This window comes from Cnephaeus nilssonii (assembly GCF_951640355.1).
Source record: "Cnephaeus nilssonii genome assembly, chromosome: 6".
Classification (NCBI taxonomy): Eukaryota; Metazoa; Chordata; class Mammalia; order Chiroptera; family Vespertilionidae; genus Cnephaeus; species Cnephaeus nilssonii.
Window position 1 is genome coordinate 103336019 of NC_137077.1, and position 24782 is coordinate 103360800.

At 40.0% G+C, this 24782-nt stretch overlaps 1 protein-coding gene across 4 annotated transcripts in view; it reads right to left on the reverse strand.

Annotated features, from left to right (window-relative positions):
- Positions 1 to 24782, reverse strand: part of MICU2 (mitochondrial calcium uptake 2) — a 108488-nt gene that overhangs the window by 41689 nt on the left and 42017 nt on the right. For all 4 annotated transcript variants that reach the window (XR_013813657.1, XM_079774096.1, XM_079774095.1 and 1 more), the window contains exons 3-4: positions 3531 to 3562; positions 3353 to 3428 (exon numbers count right to left, since the gene is read on the reverse strand). Coding sequence is in view for 3 of the 4 variants with exons in the window: in XM_079774096.1 (XP_079630222.1) it covers positions 3353 to 3428; positions 3531 to 3562 (108 nt within the window). In the remaining variant the exon portion in view is untranslated. The remainder of the gene's footprint in view (positions 1 to 3352; positions 3429 to 3530; positions 3563 to 24782) is intronic.

Below are 24782 nucleotides of genomic sequence, written 5' to 3' on the forward strand. Positions count from 1 at the left end.
GAAACATGGACTAGTTGCCTCCTAAGGGAGAGCCCTGACCAGGGCCCGGACTGGGGATGTGCCTGCAACCAAGGTATGTGCCCTTGACCGGAATGGAACCTGGGACCCTTGGTCCGCAGGCCAATGCTCTATCCACTTAGCGAAACTGGCTAGGGTCAGATATTTTTTTCTTTAAAATATTCAGTGTTCATATGAAGGCATTCTTAGTTGAAGTATTTCATCCCGTGGCAGCCTCACAAAAAAAAAAAAAAGTGAATTTTTTTTTCCTAATTTTCAAAGGAATATGGAAATGCGAAGAAATGGCCAAACTGCTAGACTGCACTGGTGGGCTTGGTGCCAAAAGGAGAGCTCATGTTTATTTTCTCTAGACATAAGTCCATGTCTTTTCCACAGGGGAGATGTTTGAAAAAGAAAATTGCAGTTTTTCTTTGAAATGCTGACGTAAATAAAAAGCTTGAAGAGTTGAAACAGTGTAGAAATAGTACCCTACCCTCTCAAGATAAGATTATAGACAAGATATTTGTAACAATAGCATTCTAGGCATCTGCCCCCTGAAAATGCTTTTTAAAATTTATAGGCACTTCAGAATATTAATAGGAGAAACAATTTAATACATATTTGTCACATCTAATTGCAAAATAAATTGTTACCAGGTGTACCAGTTAGTAATGCGGATTTTTTTTAATAGATGGAGTTACACATATGTTGATATATATGTGATTTGATATGTATGCTATTTTGTTGTATTGACAGCAAGCTTCAAAATTTCATATGTCAAATTTGCTGAAGGTATTAACATCATAGATATTTTTACGCATAAAAATGTCGAATTTCGTGCCAAAAAAGAGTATTTGTGGGAAGTTTTAATTCATTACTTTATTTTGAAGAAAAGCGCTGCTGAATACTTCAGGAAGCTTATGGTGAACATGCTCCATCTCAAGATACTTGAGAACGCTGGTTTAAACACTTTAAAAGTGGTGATTTCAATGCGAAAGACAAAGAACGTCCAGGTCAACTGAAAAAGTTTGAAGACCAACAATTACAAGCATTATTGGATGACGATGCATGTCAAACTCAAAAACAACTTGCAGAAAGATTAAACATTGCTCAGCAAACAATTTCCGATCATTTACAAGCAATGGGAAAGATTTTAAAGGAAGGAAAATGGGTGCCACATCAACTAAACGAAAGACAAATGGAACACCGAAAAGTCATCAGTAAAACGTTGCTTCAACAGCACGAAAGAAAATCTTTTTTGCATCGAATTGTGACTGGCCATGAAAAGTGGATTTATTTTGGGAATCCCAAATGCACAAAATCATGGGTTGATTCAGGTCAACCAGCAACATTGACCGCAAGGCCAAATCGCTTCGGAAAGAAGACAATGCTCTGCATTTGGTGGGATCAGGAAGGTATGGTGTATAATGAGCTTCTAAAGCCAGGTGAAACTGTTAATACTAATCGCTACCGACAACAAATAATTAATTTGAACCACACTTTGATCGTGAAACGACCAGCATGGGCCAGAAGACACGGCAAAATAATTTTGCTTCATGATGACGCACCATCACACACTTCAAAACCAGTTAAAGACACGTTAAAAGATCTTGTCTGGGAAGTATTAACCCACCCAGACCATGCTCCTTCAGATTACCACTTGTTCTGATCAGTGGCACACGTACTTTCTGAGCAGCACTTCAAAACGTACAAAGAAGTGGAAAATTGTGTCTCTGAATGGTTTGCCTCAAAACAAGAAAAGTTCTATTGGGATGGCATCCACAAATTACCTGAAAGATGGGGGAAATGTATAGCTAGCAATTTTGATGTTTTTCTTGAAATTATCGTGTTTTCTGTGATTATAAAATCCGCATTATTAACTGATACACCTGGTAAATGGCAATGTTTCAAAACTGCATGTGAAGTGGGAAGTATGTAAAATAATTTATATTTTAAAAATTGTAAAAAATCCTTAGAGGCCACTAGAAGAGATGATTAAATTTGTTACTCTGCTTCTCTGGAAATATTTAAAAATTGGAATCATTATAAAATATGGATTGCCACTGAATGCAGTTTTGAGAATCCTGTTCTCCAAAGAGAAATTACCACATCATAAGAATATATTTGTATCTTACACTATGTCATATAATTTATATTCAGTATATCTTTGAGAATGGTATTATATAGAGAATTCTGCTTGGGTTTAAAAAATATATAACTGTGACTTACAATTTTCTTTTAGTGGGTAAAATTATTTTTTTTATTTCAAGAATATATTACCTTTTGCTAGTTATAAGAAAGTGAAAACTTTTATAGTTCTTTTATGTGGATTCTCTTTGAGGCCTTCTCTTGTTACTTTAGATCAGGGGTAGGAAATATATGGCATGCAGGCAGTATAAAGCCCGAGGAATCATTTGGTCTGGCCCTGCCAAGACATTAGGGGTGAGTTAATTAAATGTTTGACCAAATATAGCAGGCTAATTTTTAAACTGATAATCTTGTATGGCCTGAGAATGATGTTATAAATATCCAAATGGACTTTGGCAGAAAAAAAGTCCCATTTCCCCCCCCCCCCCCCCACTTCCTTTGGATATTCTGCCTTGCTCTCCTTTCTAGGCTTTAATAAAAATTGAATAATTTATCTGTGACGGCTCTGAGTATGATAAAGTTACTATCTAATGAGTATTTTATTATAATCTAAAGACACCTACTAACCTGTTATATGCCATAAACATCTGTAGACACAAGTGGCGGGCCACGCACGTCTATAAAAAAAAATGTTTTCCCTAAGTGGCAGTCCTGACCAACTTTAAAATCACTTTTCATGAGAATTTTCAGCTGAAAATATTCAAGAACATTCGAACTGTATATTTATTTTTATAATATTCATTGCAAGTTGATTTTTAAAATTAAATTCAAAATATCGTGGCACGTGGGGATCGTTTCTGTTTTAAATGTGTGGTAGTTAACTGGTTAAATAACATGGTGTGTGTTATAACATTCTCTTTTTAGGTTCTCTACTGTATATTCTCTAACACACAGCTACACGCCTCATACCATAATTCCTTAATAATGCTTTGGTTAATGAAAATATATAAGTAGTGCCTGCTGGTGTGGCTCAGTGCTTGAGTGTTGACCCATGAACCAAGAGGTCACGGTTTGATTCCCGGTCAGGGCACATGCGCAGGTTTCAGGCTCGGTCCCCAGTGAGGGGTATGCAGGAGGCAGCAGATCAATGATTCTTTCATCACTGATGTTTCTATCTCTCTCCCTCTGCCTTCTTCTCTCTGAAATCAATAAAAACATATTTTAAAACAAACACATAAACAGAAAGTTAACAACAAATCAAAATTACCTTTATCGCCAAGGTCTCTAAAAAAGGTTGATCCACAATGAGTTGTTTGGATTGCTGCCAGTATATCCTCAATATCCTTTGAATATACACATAGTAAAATCTTTTAATTTAACTTACAAAAGTGCATTTCCTATCATAAAAAAAAGAATGAACCCCTCCCTATAAACACACTGCTTACCTTTTTTGTCAGCCTCTTGACTGAAGTTTTACCTATAGCAAAGAAGAAACATTACTTAGTAGTTATATTCCTTGGAAAACTCAACTTCCATTAAGAAAAAAAAATAATTTAAAAGACAAAACAATTATTTGTTAAAAAAATAAGAGTTGACAATTTTAGCTAAAATCTTTAAAATGAAAGTTATGAACCCAGAGAATTCTAAGTCTAAATACAAAGACACTGTAGATTCTTTGTAAGACCTGTTTTCAATTTCACTCACCCCATCTCAAAAAAAAAATTATAATTGGCAGATAATGTCCTATTATTTTCAGGTGTACATCACAGTGATTGGATACTTATAAACATTACGAAGTGATCACTACAATAAATCTAGTTACCATATGCCACTATACAAAGTTATTAAATACTAGAGGCCCGATGCACGAAGATTCGTGCAAGAATAGGCCTTCCTTCCCCTGGCTGCCGGCACTGGCTTCCCTCGGCACCTGGTACTCAGGCCTTCGCTCTGGCCGCCACCTTCCGCCTTCACTCTGGCCAGAGTCGCCTTCTGCCTTCGCTCCAGCCCTGCTGCCCTCCTGTAGCTCCCTCCACCCCCCAACACCCCATAGCAGGCATCCCGCCCCATGCCAGCTGCTCCGCGCCTGCGTTGTTGCCATGGTGACGACACAAGTGTCCCAGCCCGGCTGCCGCCATCTTTGTCGTGTCAATTTGAATATTCTCTCCTTACTGGCTGTGGGCGCCGCCATCTTTGTTGCAGAGTGATGGTCAATTTGCATATTCCATCTTTATTAGATAGGACTAGAGGCCCGGTACACGAAATTCGTGTACGGGGGTGTGGGGGAGGTGTCCCTCAGCCCAGCCTGCACCCTCTCCAATCTGGGACATCCTTCTCACAATCCAGGACTGCTGGCTCCCAACTGCTCACCTGCCTGCCTTCCTGATTGTCCCTAACCGCTTCTGCCTGCCAGCCTGATCACCCCCTAATCACTCCCATGCCAGCCTGATTGATGTCTAACCGCTCCCCTGCCAGCCTGTTTGCCCCCAACTTCCCTCCTCTGCCGGCCTGGTCACCCCTAACTGCCCTCCCCTACAGGGCTGATCGCCTCCAACTGCCCTCCCTTGCAGGCCTGGTCCCTCCCAACTGCCCTCCCCTGCTGGCCATCTTGTGGTGGCCATCTTGTGTCCACCTGGGGGCAGGATCTTTGACCACATGGGGGCAGCTATATTGTGTGTTGGAGTGATGGTCAATCTGCATATTGCTCTTTTATTAGATAGGATAGAGGCCTGGTGCACGGGTGGGGGCCAGCTGGTTTGCCCTGAAGGGTGTCACAGATAAGGGTGGGGGTTCCCTTGGGGCGTGGGGCGGCCTAAGCAAGGGGCCTGTGGTGGTTTGCAGGCCAGCCACGCCCCCTGGCGACCCAAGCAGAGGCCCTGGTATCTGGAATTTATTTACCTTCTACAATTGAAACTTTGTATCCTGGAGCGGAGCCAAGCCTCCTGCTCGCTCCGTGGCCGGCAGCCATTTCTGTTTGGATTTGTTTACCTTCTATAATTGAAACTTTGTAGCCTTGAGTGGAGGCTTAGGCCAGCCAGGGAAGGCTGAAAGCTTGGCTTCTTCTATCACCTTGGAAACCCAAGCCTCCCTCCTGCTCTCTGTGGCTATAGCCATCTTGGTTGGGTTTATTTGCATACTCGCTCTGATTGGCTTGTGGGCGTGGCTTGTGGGTATAGCGGAGTTAGGGTTAATTTGCATATTACTCTTTTATTAGGTAGGATTATTGACTATATTCTTTTTTTTTTTAATTTGTTAAGCCTCAACTGAGTATATTTTTTCCATTGATTTTTAGACAGCGAAAGGGAGGGAGGGAGGGGAAGCAAAAAAGAGAGAAAAACATCAATGAGAGAGACACATTGATTGGTTACCTCTCACACATGCCCCGACCAGGGCCAGGATGGAACCTGCAACCCAGGCACATGCCCTTGACCAGAATCCAACCGAAGACCTTCTGGTTCTTGGGTCGATGCTATAACCACTGAGCCCCATCAGCTAGGGCTTAACTATATTCTTTATGCTGTATTTTACATCCCTGTTACTTCTTAATCCTATTTCAACAGCCCCTCAACCTCTCCCCCCTCTGGAAACCACCAGTTTGTTTCCTGTATCTATGAATCTGTTTCTGTTTTGTCTTTTAGATTATTAATGTAAGTGAAATAATCTGATATTTATCTTTATCTATCTGATTTATTTCACTTAGCATACTACCCTTCAGGTCCATACATGACATATAAAATATTACAAGTATCTTTGACTTAGCTTAGTTATCTCCATCATAAATTCTTATCAAACATGATTTTGTTCACATAATTACTAAAATCTGTCTCTTTTTGCTTTCACTGATTAAAAAAAATATACCTGCGTGTTTTAGAAAGCTACCTTTTTGAACCCTGAAAAGCTCTCTTTAGAGCTCTGCAAATTAAAGAGGCTAGCAAATAGGACTGTCCATTCTAATGTGATATTACTTTCAATAAATTCCTATTGGATAACAGAGATTTAAAATTCTTTCAGGATTTGAGCCATTTTCTCTATGGCTTACATCACTTACCTCTTACTATAATTCTAAAGCTATGACATTGCTTCTTTTGTGGTCAGCCATTTTATACAGTTAGAAAAATGCTGGAAAAGGTGTCCTTTCATTTCTTATATAAGTCATGTGCATGTGCTACAAACTTTCCTTTTTGTTCTCAAAATATCTATGAAGTTCCTTTTGAACACTAAAAAAAATTAGCCTAGACGACGTGGCTTAGTGGTTGAGCATCGACTAGGAGGTCACGGTTGGATTCCTGGTCAGGGCACATGTCCAGGTTGAAGACTCGATCCCCAGTAGGGGGCATGGAGAAGGCAACTGATCAATGATTCTCTCTCATAATTGATGTCTCTCTCTCTCTCTCTCTCTCTCTCCCTTTGTCTCCAAAATCAATAAAAATATATTAAAAAAGAAAAAAATCAGGTGACAAGTTAAAATGAATACTTTCTCTATGTGCTTTCCCTGTATTCTGAATGCTTAATTGGGGCTATAAACCTCGTGGGGATAAATTCTATTTGATGTTAGCAAATTTTCAATATTTTAATTTTGCATTATGAATGAAAACATTAGTGTGAATATGATTAGTTTCTAGAAACATCTATGACCATGTTTGTAAGCTTAGATATTACAGTTTGGGATAATTTTTATTCACTGATACACTATTACATGTTATCAATAACAAATAACTCTAGATTCTAATATTAGGTGCTATTCCATGAGATCATCACACAAGTAAAAATTACAATTTATTTTACAAATCTAAGTAGCCATGTGAATGTGGATGTAGAATACGTAGTAATATGATGCTGATAACAAACCCCAGAAAAGTGTGTATGTAGTAGACATATTCCCCTATCTTTGCATATTCTATTAACTTAAGAAACTGACCATGCCCTGGCCGGTGTTCACAGTGGTTGGAGCATTTGGTCCATGCACAAAGAGTCGAGGGTTCAATTCCTGATCGGGGCACATACCTAGGTTTCGGGACCCACCCCGTATCCCATTGGGGTGCGTGCTGGAGGCAACAAGTTGATGTCTCTCTCTCTCTCTCTCTCTCTCTCTCTCTCTCTCTCCCCACTCTCTCTCTTCCACTCTCTATGAAAAGCAATGGGGAAAAAAAAATCCTCATGTGAAGCTTCACAACAAAAATCCCCAAACAAAAGCAAGCAAACAAAAAACTGACCACGATTCACATGCTTTTCTTAAAGTTATGTCAAATTATTCATTACCATATGCAATTTCATTTTTAGACAATTTAGGTTAGTGTTATCAGTTTTTTAAAAAAATATTTATTGTTAAAAGTTTTACATATGTCGCCTCTTCATTCCCATTTCTAGCACACCTCCAAACCCTGCCCCAAGCCTTCATCACAATGTTGTCTGGGCCCATGGGTTATGCACATATGTATACAAGTTCTTTAGTTGATCTCTTCCCACCCACCCACAGTCCCCCGGCCTTCACAATGAGATTCGACAGTCTATTCTGTGATTGGCTCAGGATCTATTTTGTTCATTAGACTCCACATATGAGTGAGATCATGTGATACATGTCTTTCTCTGACTAGCTTATTTCACTTAGCGTAATACTCTCCAGGTCCCTCCATGTTGTCTCAAAGGATAAGAGATCCTTCTTTCCTACTACTGCAGAGTATTCCATTGTGTAAATGAACCACAGCTTTTTTATCCACTTATCTACTAATGGGCACTGGGCTGTTTCCAGATTTTAGCTATTGTAAATAGCACTGCTATGAATATAGGGGTGAAAACATTCTTTCTGATTGGTGTTTTGGGTTTCTTAGGATATATTCCTAGAAATGGGATCACTGGGTCAACTGGCAATTTCTTCTTTAATTTCTTTAGGAAACTCCATACTGTTTTCCTTAATGGCTGTACTAGTCTGCATTCCCACCAGCAGTGTACTAGAGTTCCCATTTCTCCACATCCTCACCAGCACTTGTCATTTGTTAATTTGTGGATGGTAACCATTCTGACAAGTATTTAAAAATATATATATTTTATTGATTTTTTACAGAGAGGAAAAGAGAGTTACAAACATCGAAGAGAGAGGAACATCGATCAGCTGCCTCCTGCACACCTCCTACTGGGGATGTGCCTGCAACCAAGGTATATGCCCTTGACCGGAATTGAACCAGGGACCTTTCAGTCTGCAGGCCGACGCTCTATCCACTGAGCCAAACTGGATAGGGCCATTTTGACAAGTACCAAGTGATACTTCATTGTCGTTTTAATTTGTATCTTTCTTATGATCAGTGACCTTGAGCATTTTTTCATGTCTCCTGGCCATCTGTATGTCTACTTTGGAGAAGTGTCTATTTAGGTTCTTTGCCCATATTTTTTTAAATTGGATTGTTGTCTTCTTTTTGTCAGTTGTATGAGTTCCCTATATATTTTGAAAATTAACCCTTTATCGAATGTATCATTGCCAAATATGTTCTCCCATACAGTGGGCTCTCTTTTCATTTTGTTGATGGTTTCTTTTGCTGAGCAGCCTTTTATTTTGATGTAGTCCCATTTGCTTATTTTCTTATTAGTTTCCTTTGCCCTAGCAGATGTATCCGTAAACATATTGCCATGAGAGATGTCTGAGATTTTGCTGCCTATGGTTTCTTCTAGGATTTTTAATGGTTTCCTGACTTACATTAAAGTCTTTTATCCATTTTGAGCTTATTGTTGTGCATGATATAAGTTGGTGGTCTAGTTTCATTTTTTTTGCATGTATCTATCCAATTTTCCCAACACCATTTATTGAAAAGACTGTCCTGACTTCATTATATGTCCTTGCCTCCTTTGTCAAATATTAATTGAGCATAATGGCTTGGGTTGATTTCTGGGTTCTCTCTTGTGTTCCATTTATCTCTACGCCTGTTCTCGTACCAGTACCAGGCTATTTTGATTATAGTGGCTTTGTAGTATAACTTGATATCTGGTATTGTGATCCCTCCAACTTTGCTCTTTCTTAAGATTGCTGCAGCTATTCGGGGTTGTTTTTGGTTCCATATAAACTTTTGGAGTATTTATTTTAGATCTGTGAAATATGCTGTTGGTATTTTAATAGGGATTGCATTAAATTTGTAGATTGCTTTAGGTACTATGGACATTTTAATGATGTTGATTCTACTAATCCATGAACACAATATATTCTTCCACTTGTTTATATCTTCTTCTATCTCTATTTTCAACATCCTGTAGTTTTCTGACTACAGGTCTTTTGCCTCCTGGTTGGGTTTATTCCTAAGTATCTTAATTTTTTGTTGTTGCAATGGTAAGTGGAATTATTTAGTTTCTCTTTCTGAGAATTCTTTATTGGTGTATAAAAATGCCATCAATTTCTGGGTGTTAATTTTGTATCCTGCTACACTGACAAATTCATTTATTAAATCTAGTACTTTTTTGGTGGATAATGATAGTTTTACTTCCTCCTTTCAAATTTGGATGTCTTTTATTTCTTCTTCTTGTCTGATCACTGTGGCTAGGACTTACAGTACTATGTTGAAGAAGCATGGTAAAAGCAAACATCTGTCTTGTTCCTGTTCTTAGAGGAAATGGTTATAGTTTTTGCCCATTGAGTATGATGTTGGCTGTAGGTTTGTCATATATAGCTCTTATTATATTGAGGTATGATCCCTCTATTCTCACTTTGCTGAGGGGGGTGTTGGATTTTGTTGAATGCTTTTTCTGTGGCTATTGATGTGATCATGTGATTTTTATCTTTCAATTTTTTATGTGATGTATCACATTTATTAATTTGCTAATATTGTACCAGCCTTGCATTCCCGGAATAAATCCTATTTAGTCATGGTGTATGATCTTTTTAATGTATAGATTTTCTAATATTTTGTTAAGGAGTTTAGTATCTATGTTCATTAGGAATATCCGCTTGTAATTCTCTTTCTTTGTAGTGTCTTTACCTGGTTTTAGAATTAGGATAATGCTGGCCTCATAAAAAGAGCTTGGAGTGTTCCTCCTCTTAGATTCTTTTGGAATAGTTTGAGGAGTTTATGTGTTAGTTCTTCCTTGAATGTTTGGTAAAACTCCCTTGTGAAGCCATCCAGACCTGGGTGAGTGGCTGCACACGAGATTTTGTGCTTTGCCCATTTAAGATGGTGCCTGCATTTGCAGCTGTCTCTTGCTGGCAGGCAGCCCAGCTTTGGGTTTAGGCTCCAGAGTTTTCAGTGGGAACCCACCACAGCCAAGACATCCCTCTGGAACTTCAGCTGCTCTCTGTGGGAGCCTGGCTAGCCCTTTTGCGCCTCCACATTTCCCATCAGTCTCTATGCGGTCTTCATTTTCCATCCTTGGTTATCAGGGTTCTCTACAGCTAGTCTTCAGTTGATTATTCAGGATGGTTTTTCTGTATATTAGTTCTAATTCTAATTTGTTCCTGGGACATGTCAGTATAGCTTCCACTTAATCCGCTGCCATTTTGGAATCTCATCAGTTTTTTAAAGAGAGACTGATCCTTGTTCCCAACTGAAGAAGTAGTAACTGAAATCTAGAAGGTGACATCTTCAGGTGGCAATATGGCCTTTAAAGAATCATTGAGGTTAAAAAAAAATCTTTCTACTTGAAACTGAGTGAGGAAGAAAGGTAATGTTTCTTCTCTACAGCTGGAAGTCTTGATGCCAAACAGCTGAGCCAATACAATTAGAAACTAGGTGAGTGAAATACCACAATAAAGCAAGAGCTAATTGAATAAGTAACATAATACCAATATCACAGCTAAGAACTAAATTGTAAAATCCTATTGAGGCAGATATCCTATATTTGTCTTACCTTTATGCAGCGTGGGGCTTAGCATTTAAATATCTATTGAAGGAATAATTTAATAAAAATTAGAAAATATCCCAGAATGTCTTCTTCTTTTTTGTTTTTTAAAAAAATATATTTTATTGATTTTTTACAGAGAGGAAGAGAGAGGGATAGAGAGTTAGAATCATCGATGAGAGAGAAACATCGATCAGCTGCCTCTTGCACACCCCCTACTGGGGATGTGCCCGCAACCAAGGTACATGCCCTTGACCGGAATCGAACCTGGGACCCTTGAGTCCGCAGGCCAACGCTCTATCCTCTGAGCCAAACCGGTTTTGGCCAGAATGTCTTCTTATTCATATCCTTGCCTTTTAGTGGTTAATAAACTATTATCCCATTTTACAAACAAAACAGTTAGGGCCAGAGAAAGGCAAGAGGAATTAAGTTATAATATGTGCACTGCATAGTTTCCTTTCTACATAGATTTTTCAAAAACAGGAGTTGGACACCATGAGCTCCATTAAAGTGGGAACCTGTGGACTAGTTTCAACACTTCAGAAAGCTTCACAGAACTGAACATTTAAGCATGATATCATCACAGAGGCGGTTTTTTTTTTCTTTTGATTATAACTTAAAATGATAACATTGGTTATTTCACGTTAACTACAAATTCTGCTTGGTACTTCTATAAAAATGGAGAAACCATGTACTTAATAAGCTTATCTTGTAAAAAAAATTTTTAAGTGAAATATTAGAAAATGATAAATGTATCTCTGTTGATAAAAAGTTTGGGGGCCACAGAGCTCACTGAGGCTTCTGTGGTCTCCAGCAGCACTGGCACCGACACCTTCCTCTGCGTCTCAGCACGGGCCTCTGCCTGCTCTTGCTGCTTGTGCTGTGCAGTGCGGACCCTAGCTTGCAGGGAAGTTGGAGGATCTACAATGGGAAAGGCTCATTGGAACTGCCTGGGGAGGTCCCTGGCTGTGTGCACACGACCTTGTTCCAGCACAACCTCAACCAGGTATCGTGTGTGTCCGCCCCAGCGAGCCTGCGCCTGCGTTCCCTTAATGGATCCTTGCTACAAATTTAATGACCTTAACTATATGGAAGGGAAATAATGAAAATAAAGCAGTGCTGATGATGAAGTGGTATAGTACAGACTTCACATACCTGCCTACCTACATGAAAGATGATGTGAAACTGTATTTTGAAAACATCCAAGAGGTCGTCTGGCAGACAAGTCTTGACAGACCAAGAATCGTCCTTTTATCACATCCCGTCCTACAAATGAAGTGAATCCATTGCAGAAGGCTGGCGCTCTGCCAACCCATCTAACAAGCATTTTGGTAACATAAATTTTTATGACGATAGCAGTGATTGCTGGGATTAGAACATTTTCCCAAAAGCTCAATTTGCATCTGAATATGGATATTAGTCCTGGCCTTCCTTCAGTACATTAGAAAAGGTTTCATCTAAAGAGGACTGGTCTTAGAACAACAGATTTTCAAGTCATTGACAACATCATGAAAACGGTAACCATAAAATGCTTCTTCAGGCTGAACTTCATTTCAAATTCCTGAAAAGCACAGATCCATTACTCGCTTTCAAAGATACCATCTACCTTACTTACATGATGCAGGCAGTGTGTCAAAATAGAAACTGAATTCTACCACTGCAGTCGCAGTGAGATAGTGAACAGAAAAGGGCACATCTTGGGGGCACTGTATTGGCAACTGATTGACATCTGGCAGGCTCCCTCCTGGGCCTCTCTAGAGTACGGAGGAAAGTGGAAAATGCTTATTACTTTGCTTGGCATTTCTTCACTCCACTGTTGACTGTGGGTTTTGAGGATAAAGGAGTGTTTTTCATCTATGGAGTGTCAGACCTTCACTCACACTGTAATGTGACGCTCTTTGTGAGAGTCCACAGGCAGAGTTCCCTGGAGCCTTTTGCTCTTCACAGGACCTACCATTTTGTGATGAGAGCAGGGATGGCTGTCCTCCTCTTTCAGGAGCCATTGTCTAAACTGCTGCAGAGATATGGGCATTGTAAACGGCAAAGCTATATGCTTTTCTTTTACCTGTTAACCAATAGCAAACTCTTGAGTCAACCAACTATTACTTCCTGTCCTCACCAAGAGGCTGTGGGGCTCCAGAAGGCACACATCACTGCCATCATCTCTCAGCAAAAGGACACATTTGTGTTTGATTTGGAAACCTCGGCTGTCAAGCTCTTTGGTTGGATGTAGAGTGTCCCAGGGAGATTCAGTGACAACGGTTTCCTCATGACGGAAAAGACATGGACTATATTATTTTACCCCTGGAGGCCCACAGCAAGAGTGAATTGGAGCAATCTTTTCATGTGACTTCTTCGACTGATATTTACTGAGGGAACCCAGCTTGCACTTTCAAAAGCATTCCTAAGGCACCGGCTGGAGCTGCAGGCGACCAAAGACAAGTGAAGAAGCTGGAAATGGGTCTGCCTGCTGCCACGCATATGACTTATGACCCGCCAAGAGTGCGTACAGCTTTGTTCAGGGAAGGCTGTTTACTCAGTAAGTCCTCCAGTGAGGCTGTGCCAGCATGGTGTTTTTAGGTCTTCCCCTTCTAGCTTTACCACATGAACCAGTTATAACCCAGCTGCCTCTCCCTACCCAGAAAAGGGTGTCTATACAGGTAGGCCTCTTGGGGAACCACAGGAACATGACCACAGAGCTTCAGATTTGGCTCAATCCAAGGAGTTAAGATTTAGACTGTTGACTCTGGCAAAAAAGTGATGTTCTTTTTAGTTTGGGTTTAAATCATTTTACCTATATTGATTAATTATAAGAGGCTATAAATTACTTCATTATACATGATCATGTTCATAAAATTACATGGATAATAAAGCAAATGGGGCAAAATATTAATAAGTGCCAATTTGGGTAAAGGTTTATAGGGATTTTTTTGTACTACTTTTGCAACTTCCTGCAAATTTAAAATCATGTAAAAAATTAACATTTACATAAACTGCATCAACAACAACAACAAAAAAGTTTGGGGGCCACTATCTTACATAAACTTCACTATTAAATTAAAAAAAATGATAAGGCAGAGCTAACAGGCATGAACACCTATTCTCTTTTACCTCCACTCTCCTCTAAGTTAAACTTCATCCTGAGTAAGAGAAGGGGTTGGTAGAATTTTTCAAGCATGTGGTTATTTCACCCAGGCGTGCCCAGTCTTATATCACCTGTTCCTGGGCTGTACCGCGAAAGAGATCAGAGCACCAAATCAGAGGCCCATGGTCAGATGTGCTACATACTAGTAGGAGCAGTCACAGCACAGGACATAGTCAACAGACCTAAATATTGTTGGTAACATTTTCCTATGTAAGGATAAAACCCATCTGTAAATAATCTAATTTTTCCTTCAGGTTTTTCTTTTTTTTTCTGTTGGGTTTTTTTTTTTTTTTTGGGGGGGGGGGCTTTTCTTTCTTTGGCTATTTCTACTTACACATGCATAAAAAATTCAGTCTTATTACTTTAATAGCTATTTCATATATATTCATGCACTCATGCATGGAAATAACAGAAAGGGGGAAAATTTAACAGTCAAAAAGTTAGATCTAAGGTTGAGGCTATAAAGTTTTATTGTACAATATGAAAGGATGGAAAATAAACTGTGGCTTTTCTTGGCAGGGGAGGTATAGGTCTTCCAGCACTATGATGGAATTTTGGCTCAGGAAGTAGAATGTTTTTCAAGGTCTCCACCTACCCTAGAGATTCCACCATGTATTTTTTACTGTTTACAGAGAATTCTTAGTAAAACCAGGAACAAACACATCTTGTTATAGACAAACAGTCATTTTAAAATGGCTTAAAATAAGCAAGCCTACATTAATACATATTAAGTGTTGTTACAGGTCAAATAAATCTTTGCCTTTATAGCCAAAGTCAAGTTATTTAATAATCCTAATTATAAAAACATTATCAGTGGTAAGTAATTCAATTTCTTTTTATTGGAGGTAAGTGGATTTTTTGACACACACAGAATAAAACAGACAACAGAGACATTTTCATCATTTCAGATTTTGTAAAAAAGTATTTTCATTGATTTCAGAGAAGGGAGAAGGAAAGAGAGAAAGAAACATCAATGATGAGAGAGAATCATTGATTGGCTGCCTCCTGCACAGCCTACAATCTGGGCATGTGCCCTGACCGGGAATTGAACCATGACCTCCTGGTTCATAGGTGGATGTTCAAGCACTGAACCATGCCAGCCAGGTCATCATTTCATATTTATTGGATAAAAATATAAACAGCTTGGCATCAATATTAGAATTAGTATAAGATAGCTGACTCCTCCAATACTTGCTTGAATTCAGTCACAACTATTATGGAAACCAAAGCAAAACAACTGAATACATTAGCGAAAAAATATGAACTAATATCATTAATAAAAGTGATAACTGGAGAAAAAAGGGACAAGAAATTCAATGGTGTTATTTTCCAAGAAAAGCATATGGCTTGGCTTATTTGTGCTGGAATAAATAGAGAGAGTAAGAGATAACACCTGGTTGGTATTTCTTTTAAAGGAAGTGAAAAAGTGTTCCCTAAAATGCCTAAATCTGGCCTTCTTGTCAATTTTGCTTGAAAAACATTTAAATTGTTTTTGAAAGAAAAAAAAAGAAATGTGCCTTTTGTGCAGCCTTACGCACTGTGAAACATTATACGCAACAAATTATTTAATTAGTTTGAAAACTGATATAAAAGGGTAAATACAGCAGCTCACAAACCAAATAACTCGGAGATGGGAAGATAAGAGAAAGCTTCTTAGAATAAGAGATGCTTAAACACCTGAAGGATTACAGCATCCACTCCCATCTCCTGCAGTTTCCCTTTCTGCAATAATCCAAAAATGTTAAATGGAAAATTCCAGTAATAAACAATTCCTAAATTTCACACTGTGGGATGTTCAGAGTAGCGAGATGAAATCTCATGCTGTCCCCTCCATCCTGCTAGAGATGTGAGTCATTCCTTTATCCAGTGTCTCCATGCTGTAGATACTACACACCAACTTGTTAGTTACTTAGCAGCCACCTCAATTATCATATCGACTGTCACATGATCACATTGCTTGTGTTCAAGTCACCCTTATTTTACTTAACAAGGGCCCCAAAAGCACAAGAGCAGTTTAAACTTTATCACAGGTATGCATATATAGGAAAAAACAGTTTGTACAGGATTTGGTGCTATCTCTGGTTTCAGACATCCACTGGGGATCCTGGAATGCATGCTCCGTGGATAAGGGAGGAGTCTAATAGAATGAGCTCAGAAAAGTGGGGTTAATGGCATTCTGGGAATAGCATGTGAATCAGTTCTGAGGTGGGAAGAGAGGAGGCCCTGCCAATCTCTTTCTTCTCTTGTGGTGAGAAGGAAGGAGAGGCTGAGTGGCTGTGCAAGTAGTTTTGGTGACAGGAAGTTGAGGTAATTACTATCTAATGACTTGTATGTTCTGTGTAGGCGATCTGGTAATTTGCTAGAGCATGTAAGACATAGTGGAAGGCTGGGGCTTGTAGGCACTGAGTATGATGCATTGGAGGTTGCTAGTATAAAGAAATACAACTGATTTTCACATAGAGATGCTGTATCCTGTAGTTTTATTATTTGTAGCTTCCTATGTAGATAATAGATGCTATAATATGATGAACCCTAAGAACATTATGTTAAGAGAAAGAAGCCAGACATAAAAGAAAAAATATTGTATGATTCCATTCCTAAGAGGTATCTAAATAGGTGAATCCATAGAGACAGAAAGTAGTTTAGAAGTTGCTAGGGGATATGAAGAGGGGAGATGGAAAGTGACTGCTAATGGGTACAGAATTTCTTTTTGGCATGATGACATGTTCTGGAATAAGTGGTGATGGTTGTGAGTTTATACTAAAAAACACTTTATTTTATTTTTTTGTTGATCCTCACTAGAGGATATTTTTTCCATTGATTTTTTAGAAAAGGTGGAAGGGTGGCAGGGGAGAGAGAGAGAGCGAGAGAAACATCAATGTGAGAGGAACACATTGATTGATTGCCTCCTGCATGGACCCTGACCAGGGATCAAACCTGCGACCATTCAGTGTGCAGGCTGATGGTCTAACCACCGAACAGCACTGGCCAGGGCTAAAAACCACTTTAAAATGATGAATTTTGTGGTATGTAAATTATATTTTAATTTAATTTAATTTTTAAAATATGCTTTCATTGACTTAAGAGAGGAAGGGAGGGGTAGAGAGATAGACATTGATTGGTTGCCTCCTGCATGACCCTAATGGGGATCGAGCCCACAACCCAGGTATGTGCCTGACTGGGAATTGAACCAGTGACCTCTTGGTTCCTGGGTAGATGCTCAGCCACTGAGCTACACCAGCTGGGCTATATTTTAATTTTAAACAAGCTTTATGTTAGGAACAAGTCAGTAAATTAGTAACACAATAAGACATCTAAGACTTACTGAGCACATGCTATGTGCTTAGGTACTTAAGCACTTTCTATAAATCATCTCATCTAATCCTAAAAATGACCTTACGAGGCAGATACTATACTTATCTCCACTTGGTGGGTGAAAGTAAGTTACAAAAGAGATTAATTACTTTTTCTGGATTATTCAGCTAGTAAGAGGAGGGAGTCTGAAGTCAAAGCTTGCCTTGGCTGACATTGCTCAGTGGTTAGAACTTTGGCCCTCACACTGAAGGGTTGCGGGTTTGATTCATAGTCAAGGGCACATATCAGGGTTGAAGGTTTGATCCAAGGTAGAAGGCAATCAATCGATGTGTCTCTCTCACATTGATGTTTCTCTCTCTCTCTCCCCTCCCCACCTCCTTTCCACTCTCAATGGAAAAAATACCCTCAGGTGAGGATTAAAAAAATGATCTATCCTACCTAATAATAGACAAATATGCAAATTGACCATACCTCTGCTACACCCAAGCCATGCCCACCAGCCCAAGCCATGCCCACCAGCCAATCAGGGCAAGTATGCAAATAAACCGAACCAAGATGGCTACAGCCACCGAGAGCAAGGTTTCCCAGGCAACAGAGGGAAACAAGCTTTCCGCCTGCCCTTGACAGGCCTAAGCCTCCACTCAAGCTACAAAGTTTCAATTATAGAAGGTAAACAAATTCAAACAGAATGGCGGCAGCCACGGAGCTGGAGAGATCAGGCCAGGGTTGCCCGCGGTAACGGAGAAAGCAAAGCTTTCCGCACACCCTGGCCGGACTCAGGCCTCTGCTTAAGGCTACAAAGTTTCAATTATAGAAGGTGAATTAACTCAAACAGAAATGGCTGCCGGTGGAGCATGCAGTAGGCTTGGCTCCGCTCCAGGCTACAAAGTTTCAATTGTAGAAGGAAAATAAATTCCAGATACCAGTGCCTCCGCTTGGGTCACCAGGGGGCGTGGCTGCCCTGCAAACCACCACAGGCCCCTCACTCAGGCTGCCCCATGCCCCAAGGGAACCCCCACCCTTATCTGGGACATCCTTCAGGGCAAACCAGCTGGCCCCCACTCCTGCACCAGGCCTCTATCCTATCTAATAAAAGAGTAATATGCAGATTGACCACCACTCCAACACACATTATGTCTGCCCCCATGTGGTCAAAGATCCTGCCCCCATGTGGACACAAGATGGCCACCACAAGATGGCCAGCATGGGAGGGCAGTTGGGAGGCACCCGGCCTGCAAGGGAGGGAAGTTGGAGGCGATCAACCCTGCAGGGGAGGGCAGTTAGCGGTGACCGGGCCGGCAGAGGAGGGAAGTTGGGGGCAAACAGGCTGGCAGGGGAGCAATTAGGCATCAATCAGGCTGGCAGGCAGAAGCGGTTAGGGGCAATCAGGAAGGCAGGCAGGCAAGCAGTTGGGAGCAAGCAGTCCTGGATTGTGAGAGGGATAACCAACTGCCGATTTAGGCCCGATCCCACTGGAATCGGGCCTAAATGGGCAGTCGGACATCCCTCGAGGGGTCCCAGATTGGAGAGGGTACAGGCTGGGCTGAGGGACACCCCCCTCCATGCACGAATTTCGTGCACCGGGCCTCTAGTATATATATAAAGAGCCAGGGTCCGTAATGTCCAAAATGACCGAAGGCTCGACCGAACATTGGAAGTCAGTCCTACAGTCAGTGCTGGGTCTGATCCGCAGCCTCCATGGCAGCTGTTGATCAGCTGTTGCCTCTCTCTTTCTCTCCCAGCTTCGCCAGCAGCCGCGCCTCTGTTTCTCTCCGGACCTCTGCAGGGGCTGCTGATCAGCCCCGCCTCTCTGATCAGGCCCGGAGATAGGCCCAGAGATGCTGACTGGCATAGAAACAGACCAATCAGAACCAAATCTGGGTGAACTGTGAGGAGCCAATGGCTGTCTAGGAGGTGGAGCTTTTGACACAAACTGGCATAGAAACCAACCAATCAGAACCAAATTGGCCGGCAGGGGAGGGCAGTTGGGGGTGAAATCAGGCCTGCACGGACACAGGGACTCAAGCCTACCCAGCTCCTGTGAGTTCCAGAGGGTGCTCCCTTCCCACTAGCCAGATGGGAAGGCTCCTGTGAGTTCCAGAGGGTGCTCCCTTCCCACTAGCCAGATGCTTTAGCCCTGGGGACCGTAACTGCATGTGCACGAACAGCCTAGCCTAATGCAGCAGCCTCGGGCTCCACAACTGCACAGCAGCCACGCGAGTAGCCGCTGCTGGTGACCACCAGAGGAGCATCCACCACCCGTGACCGCACAAGGAGCAGCCACCTCGTGACCCCCCTTGAGGTGTAGCTGCCCAGTGACTGTGCAAAGAGCAGCAGCCCTGCAACTGTGCGAGGAGCAGTCGTCACACGTGACAGCCTGAGGAGCTGCCGCTGTCCATGACTGTGCGAACTGCCACCAAGGCCACCACTGCAGTCACAGGTCCCGTGGAATTCAACACCTAGATCCTTTGGTGAGAGCAAAAATGGGGAGACAGAAGAATAACCTCCAAAGAAAAGAAAATGAGGAATGGCTAGAAAAGGAACTAAATGAAACAAAGGCATGCAATATGTCAGAAAAAGAATTCAGAATAGGGTCATATATTTCATAAATCAGATGGATAAGAAAATCAACAACCTATGTAAGAATCAGGAAGAAATAAAAGTCATATAGCTATAATAAAAAACAATATGGAAGCTTTCAACAGTAGACTAGGAGAAGCAGAAGACCGAATTAGCAAATTAGAAGACAGGCAAGCAAAAGATACCCAATCTGAACTGTAATTGGAGAAAAAAAATCAAAAGACAGGAAGAGAGCCTGAGGGAGCTTTGGGACAACATGAAATGAAGCAACATACGTATAATAGGAGTGCCAGAATGGCAAGAAGAGGAGCAAGGGTTAGAAAACCTATTTGAAGAAATAATGTCAGAAAATTTCCCTGATTGGGGGAAGAAAAAAGTCAGGCAAGCACAGAGTCCCATAAAAGATGGACCCAAAAAGACCCGAACCAAAACATGTTGTAATTACAGTGGCAAACGTTAACAACAAAGAGAGAATCTTAACCCTTTGCACTCGCTTGCTTTTTTCGATTCATTTATTCTACTGCTAACCGTGTCAAGTCACACTAGACATCCGAGTGCAAAGGGTTAAAGGCTGCAAGAGAGAGAGAAAGTTACCTACAAGGAATCTCCCCCTAGGTTATCAAATTATTTCTCAAAAGAAACACATCAGGCCAGAAAGGAATGGAAGGAAATATACAAAGTGATGCAAAGCAAGGTACTGAATCCAATAATACTTTATCCAGCAAGGTTATCATTCAAAATTAAAGGAGAAAGTAGGAGCTTCACAGACAAAAAAAAGGCTAAGGGAATTTATCACCACCAACCCAGTAATGCAAGAAATGCTAAAGGGACTGTAGTAAAATAAAGAAAAAAGAAAAAAGGGAAGAAGGAACACAGGCACAAAAAATAAAAATGGCTACAAACAAGTATCTCTCGATAATAACTTGAAACGTAAATGGTCTAAATATTCCAATCAAAAGCCCTCGAGCGGCTGAATGGATAAGAAAACATGACCCATATATATGCTGTCTAAAAGAGATCCACCTCAGAACAAGAGACCCACACAGACAGAAAGTGAAGGGATGGAAAAATATCTTTCAGGCAAATGGAAATGAAAAAAAAAGTTGGGGTAGCAATACTTATATCTGACAAAACAGACCTCAGAGTGAAGGCCATAACAAGAGATAAGGAAGGCCACTTCATAAAACTAAAGGAATCGATACAACAAGAGGATATAACTCTGGTAAACATATATGCACCCAAGTACGTAAAAAAAAACTTCTGGACAATATCAATGGAAAGATCGACAGCAATACAATCATAGTAGGGGACTTTAATACCCCACTGACATAACTGGATAAATCATCTAGACAAAAAAATCAGCAAAGAAACAGCAATCCTGAATGACTCAGTATATCAGATGGACTTAACTGACATCTTCAGAACATTCCACCCCAAAGCTATAGAATATACATTCTTCTCAAGTGCACATGAGACATTTTCAAAGATAGATCACATATTGGATCGCAGGCAAAGTCTCTCCAAATTCAAGAAGATTGAAATAATATCAAGCATCTTCTCAGACCACAATGGCATAATATTAGAAATAAACTAAAATAAAAACAATAAAAAATTGGTTATCAAAAAGATCAAAGAAGAAATTAAAAACATCCTGCAAACGAATGACAATGAAAACACAACAATCCAAAACCTATGGGACACAGTGAAAGCAGTCATGAGAGAGTTCATAGCATTACAGGCCTAGGTAAAAAAACCCACAACAAAAACAAAAGACAAACAAACAAACAAAACCAAAACAAGAAAAACTGGTAATAAATTATCTAACTCAACAACTTAAAGAATTAGAAAGAGAGCAAAAAGAAAAGCCCAGCGGAAGGAAATGATAAAGATCAATGCAGAAATAAATGCCACAGAGACTAAGAAAAACAATACCAAAGATCAATGAAACCAAGAGCTGGTTCTTTGAAAGGATAAATAAGATTGATGAAACCTCTAGGCAGGCTCACCAAGAAGCAAAGAGAGAGGACCCAAATAAACAAAATCAGAAATGAAAGAGGCAAAATAACAACAGAACCCACAGAAATACAAAAGATTATAAAAAAAATACTATGAACAGCTCTACTCCAACAAACTAAATAACCTAGAGGAAATGGACATATTCCTAGAAAAATATGACATTTCAAAACTCAATCAAGAAGAATAAAAAAATTCTCAACCGGCCAATAACAAAGGAGGAAACTAAAACAGTCATCAAAAAGCTTCCAGCAAACAAAAGTCTGGGGCCAGATGGCTTCACAGGAGAGTTTTTCCAAACATTCAAAGAAGAACTAAAACCTATACTCCTCAGACTATTCCAAAAAATTTAAGAGGAAGGAACACTTCCAAGCTCTTTCTATGAAGCCTGCATTTCCCTAATCCCAAAACCAGATGAAGACACCACAAAGAAAGAGATTTAAAGGCCACCATCCCCGATGAACATAGATGCTAAAATCCTCAACAAAATTCTAGCAAATCGGATCCAGAATTACATTAGAAAGATCATACACCATAACCAAGTGAGATTTATCCCAGGGATGCAAGGCTGGTACAATATCCGCAAATCAATAAACGTGATACATCACATAAACAAATTGACAGACAAAAATCACATAATCATATCAATTGATGTAGAAAAGGCATTTGACAAAATCCAATACCATTTCCTGATTAAAAATCTCAGCAAAGTGGGAATAGATGGATCATACCTCAACACAATAAAAGGCTTTTATATGACCAACCCACAGCCAACATCATACTCAATGGGCAAAAATTAAAACCATTTCCCATAAGAACAGGAACAAGACAGGGATGCCCACTTTCACCACTCCTGTTTGACATAGTACTGGAAGTGTTAGCCATAGTGTTCAGACAAGAAGAAGAAATAAAAGGTATCCAAATTGGAAAAGAAGAAGTAAAATTGTCATTATTTGCAGATGACATGATATTGTACATAGAAAACCCTAAAGACCCAATCAAAAAACTACTAGAAATAACATGAATTCGGCAATGTAGCAGGATACAAAATTAACACCTAGAAATCTATGGCTTTTTTATACACCAATAATGAACTCACAGAAAGAGAAACCAAATAAACAATCCCATTTACCATTGCAACAAAAAATTTAAGATACCTAGGAATAAACTTAACCAAGGAGGTAAAGGACCTATACTCAGAAAATTACAGGACACTGAAAAAAGAGATAGAGGAAGACATAAACAAATGGAAGAATATAACATACTCATGGATTGGTAGAATCAACATCATTAAAATGTCCATACTACCCAAAGCAACCTATAGATTCAATGCACTCCCCATTAAAATACCAACGGCATATTTCACAGACCTAGAACCAACTCTCTAAAAGGTCATCTGGAATAAAAAAGACCCCGAATAGCTGCAGCAATCTTGAAAAAGAAGAACAAAGTTGGAGGGATCACAATACCAGATGTCAAGCTATACTACAAAGCCAGTATTCTTAAAACTGCCTGGTACTGGCACAATAACAGACATATAGACCAATGGAATAGAATAGAGAACCCAGAAATCGACCCAAACCACTATGCTCAATTAATATTTGACAAAGGAAGCAAGAACATACAATGGATTCAAGACAGTCTCTTCAATAATTGGAAAGATAAATGCAAAAAAGAAAAAAAAAGAAAAAGAAACTAGACCACCAACTTATACCATACACAAAAATAAACTCAAAATGGATAAAGGACTTATATGTATGACTGGAAACCATAAATTCCTAGAACAAGCCATAGGCAGCAAAATAGCAGACATTTGTCGTAGCAATATCTTTACTGATACAGCTCATAGGGCAATGGAAACTAAGGAGAAAATAAACAAGTGGGACTACATCAAAATAACAAACTTCTGCACAACGAAAGAAACCATTAAAACAACAAGAAAGCCCACTGTATGGGAGAACACATTTGCTAATGTTATCTCTGATAAGGGCTTAATCTCCAAAATTTATTGGGAACTCATACAACTTAACAAAAGGAAGATAAAAAGCCCAATAAAAAATGGGCAACGGACTTAAACAGACACTTTCGAAAGAAGACATACAGAAGGCCAAGAGACATATAAAAACATGCTCAAAGTCACTAATCATCCGAGAGATGCAAATCAAAAAAACAATGAGGTACCATCTCACACCTGTCAGAATGGCAATCATAAACAAATCAACAAATGACAAGTGCTGGCGAGGATGTGGAGATAAAGGAATCCTTGTGCAATGCTGGTTGAAATACAGACTGGTGCAGTCACTGTGGGAAACAGTATGGTGTTCCCGCAAAAAATTAAAAATGAAACTTCCCTTTGACCAGTAATCCCACTTCTAGGAATATATCCCAAGAAAACAGAAACACCAATCAGAATGGATATATGCACCCCTAATTTCATAGCAGCACAATTACCATAGCTAAGATTTGGAAACAGCTTAAGTGCCCATCAGCAGATGAGTGGATTAGAAAACTATGGTACATCTACACAATGGAACACTAGGCTGCTGTAAAAAAGAGGAATTCTTATCATTTGCAACCACATGGATGGAACTGGAGAACATTATGCTAAGTGAAATAAGTCAGTCAAAGATAAATATCAGCTGATCTCACTCATTTGTGGAACAGAATGAAAAACATAAACTGATGAACAAAAATAGAACCAGAGTCATAGAAAAGACTGTCTAACCTATGAGGGAAGGCGGGGGTGAGCAGGTAAGAGATCAACCAAAGGACGTGTATGCATGCATAGGAGCATAACCAATGGACACATATTGGGGGTGGGGGGTAGGGG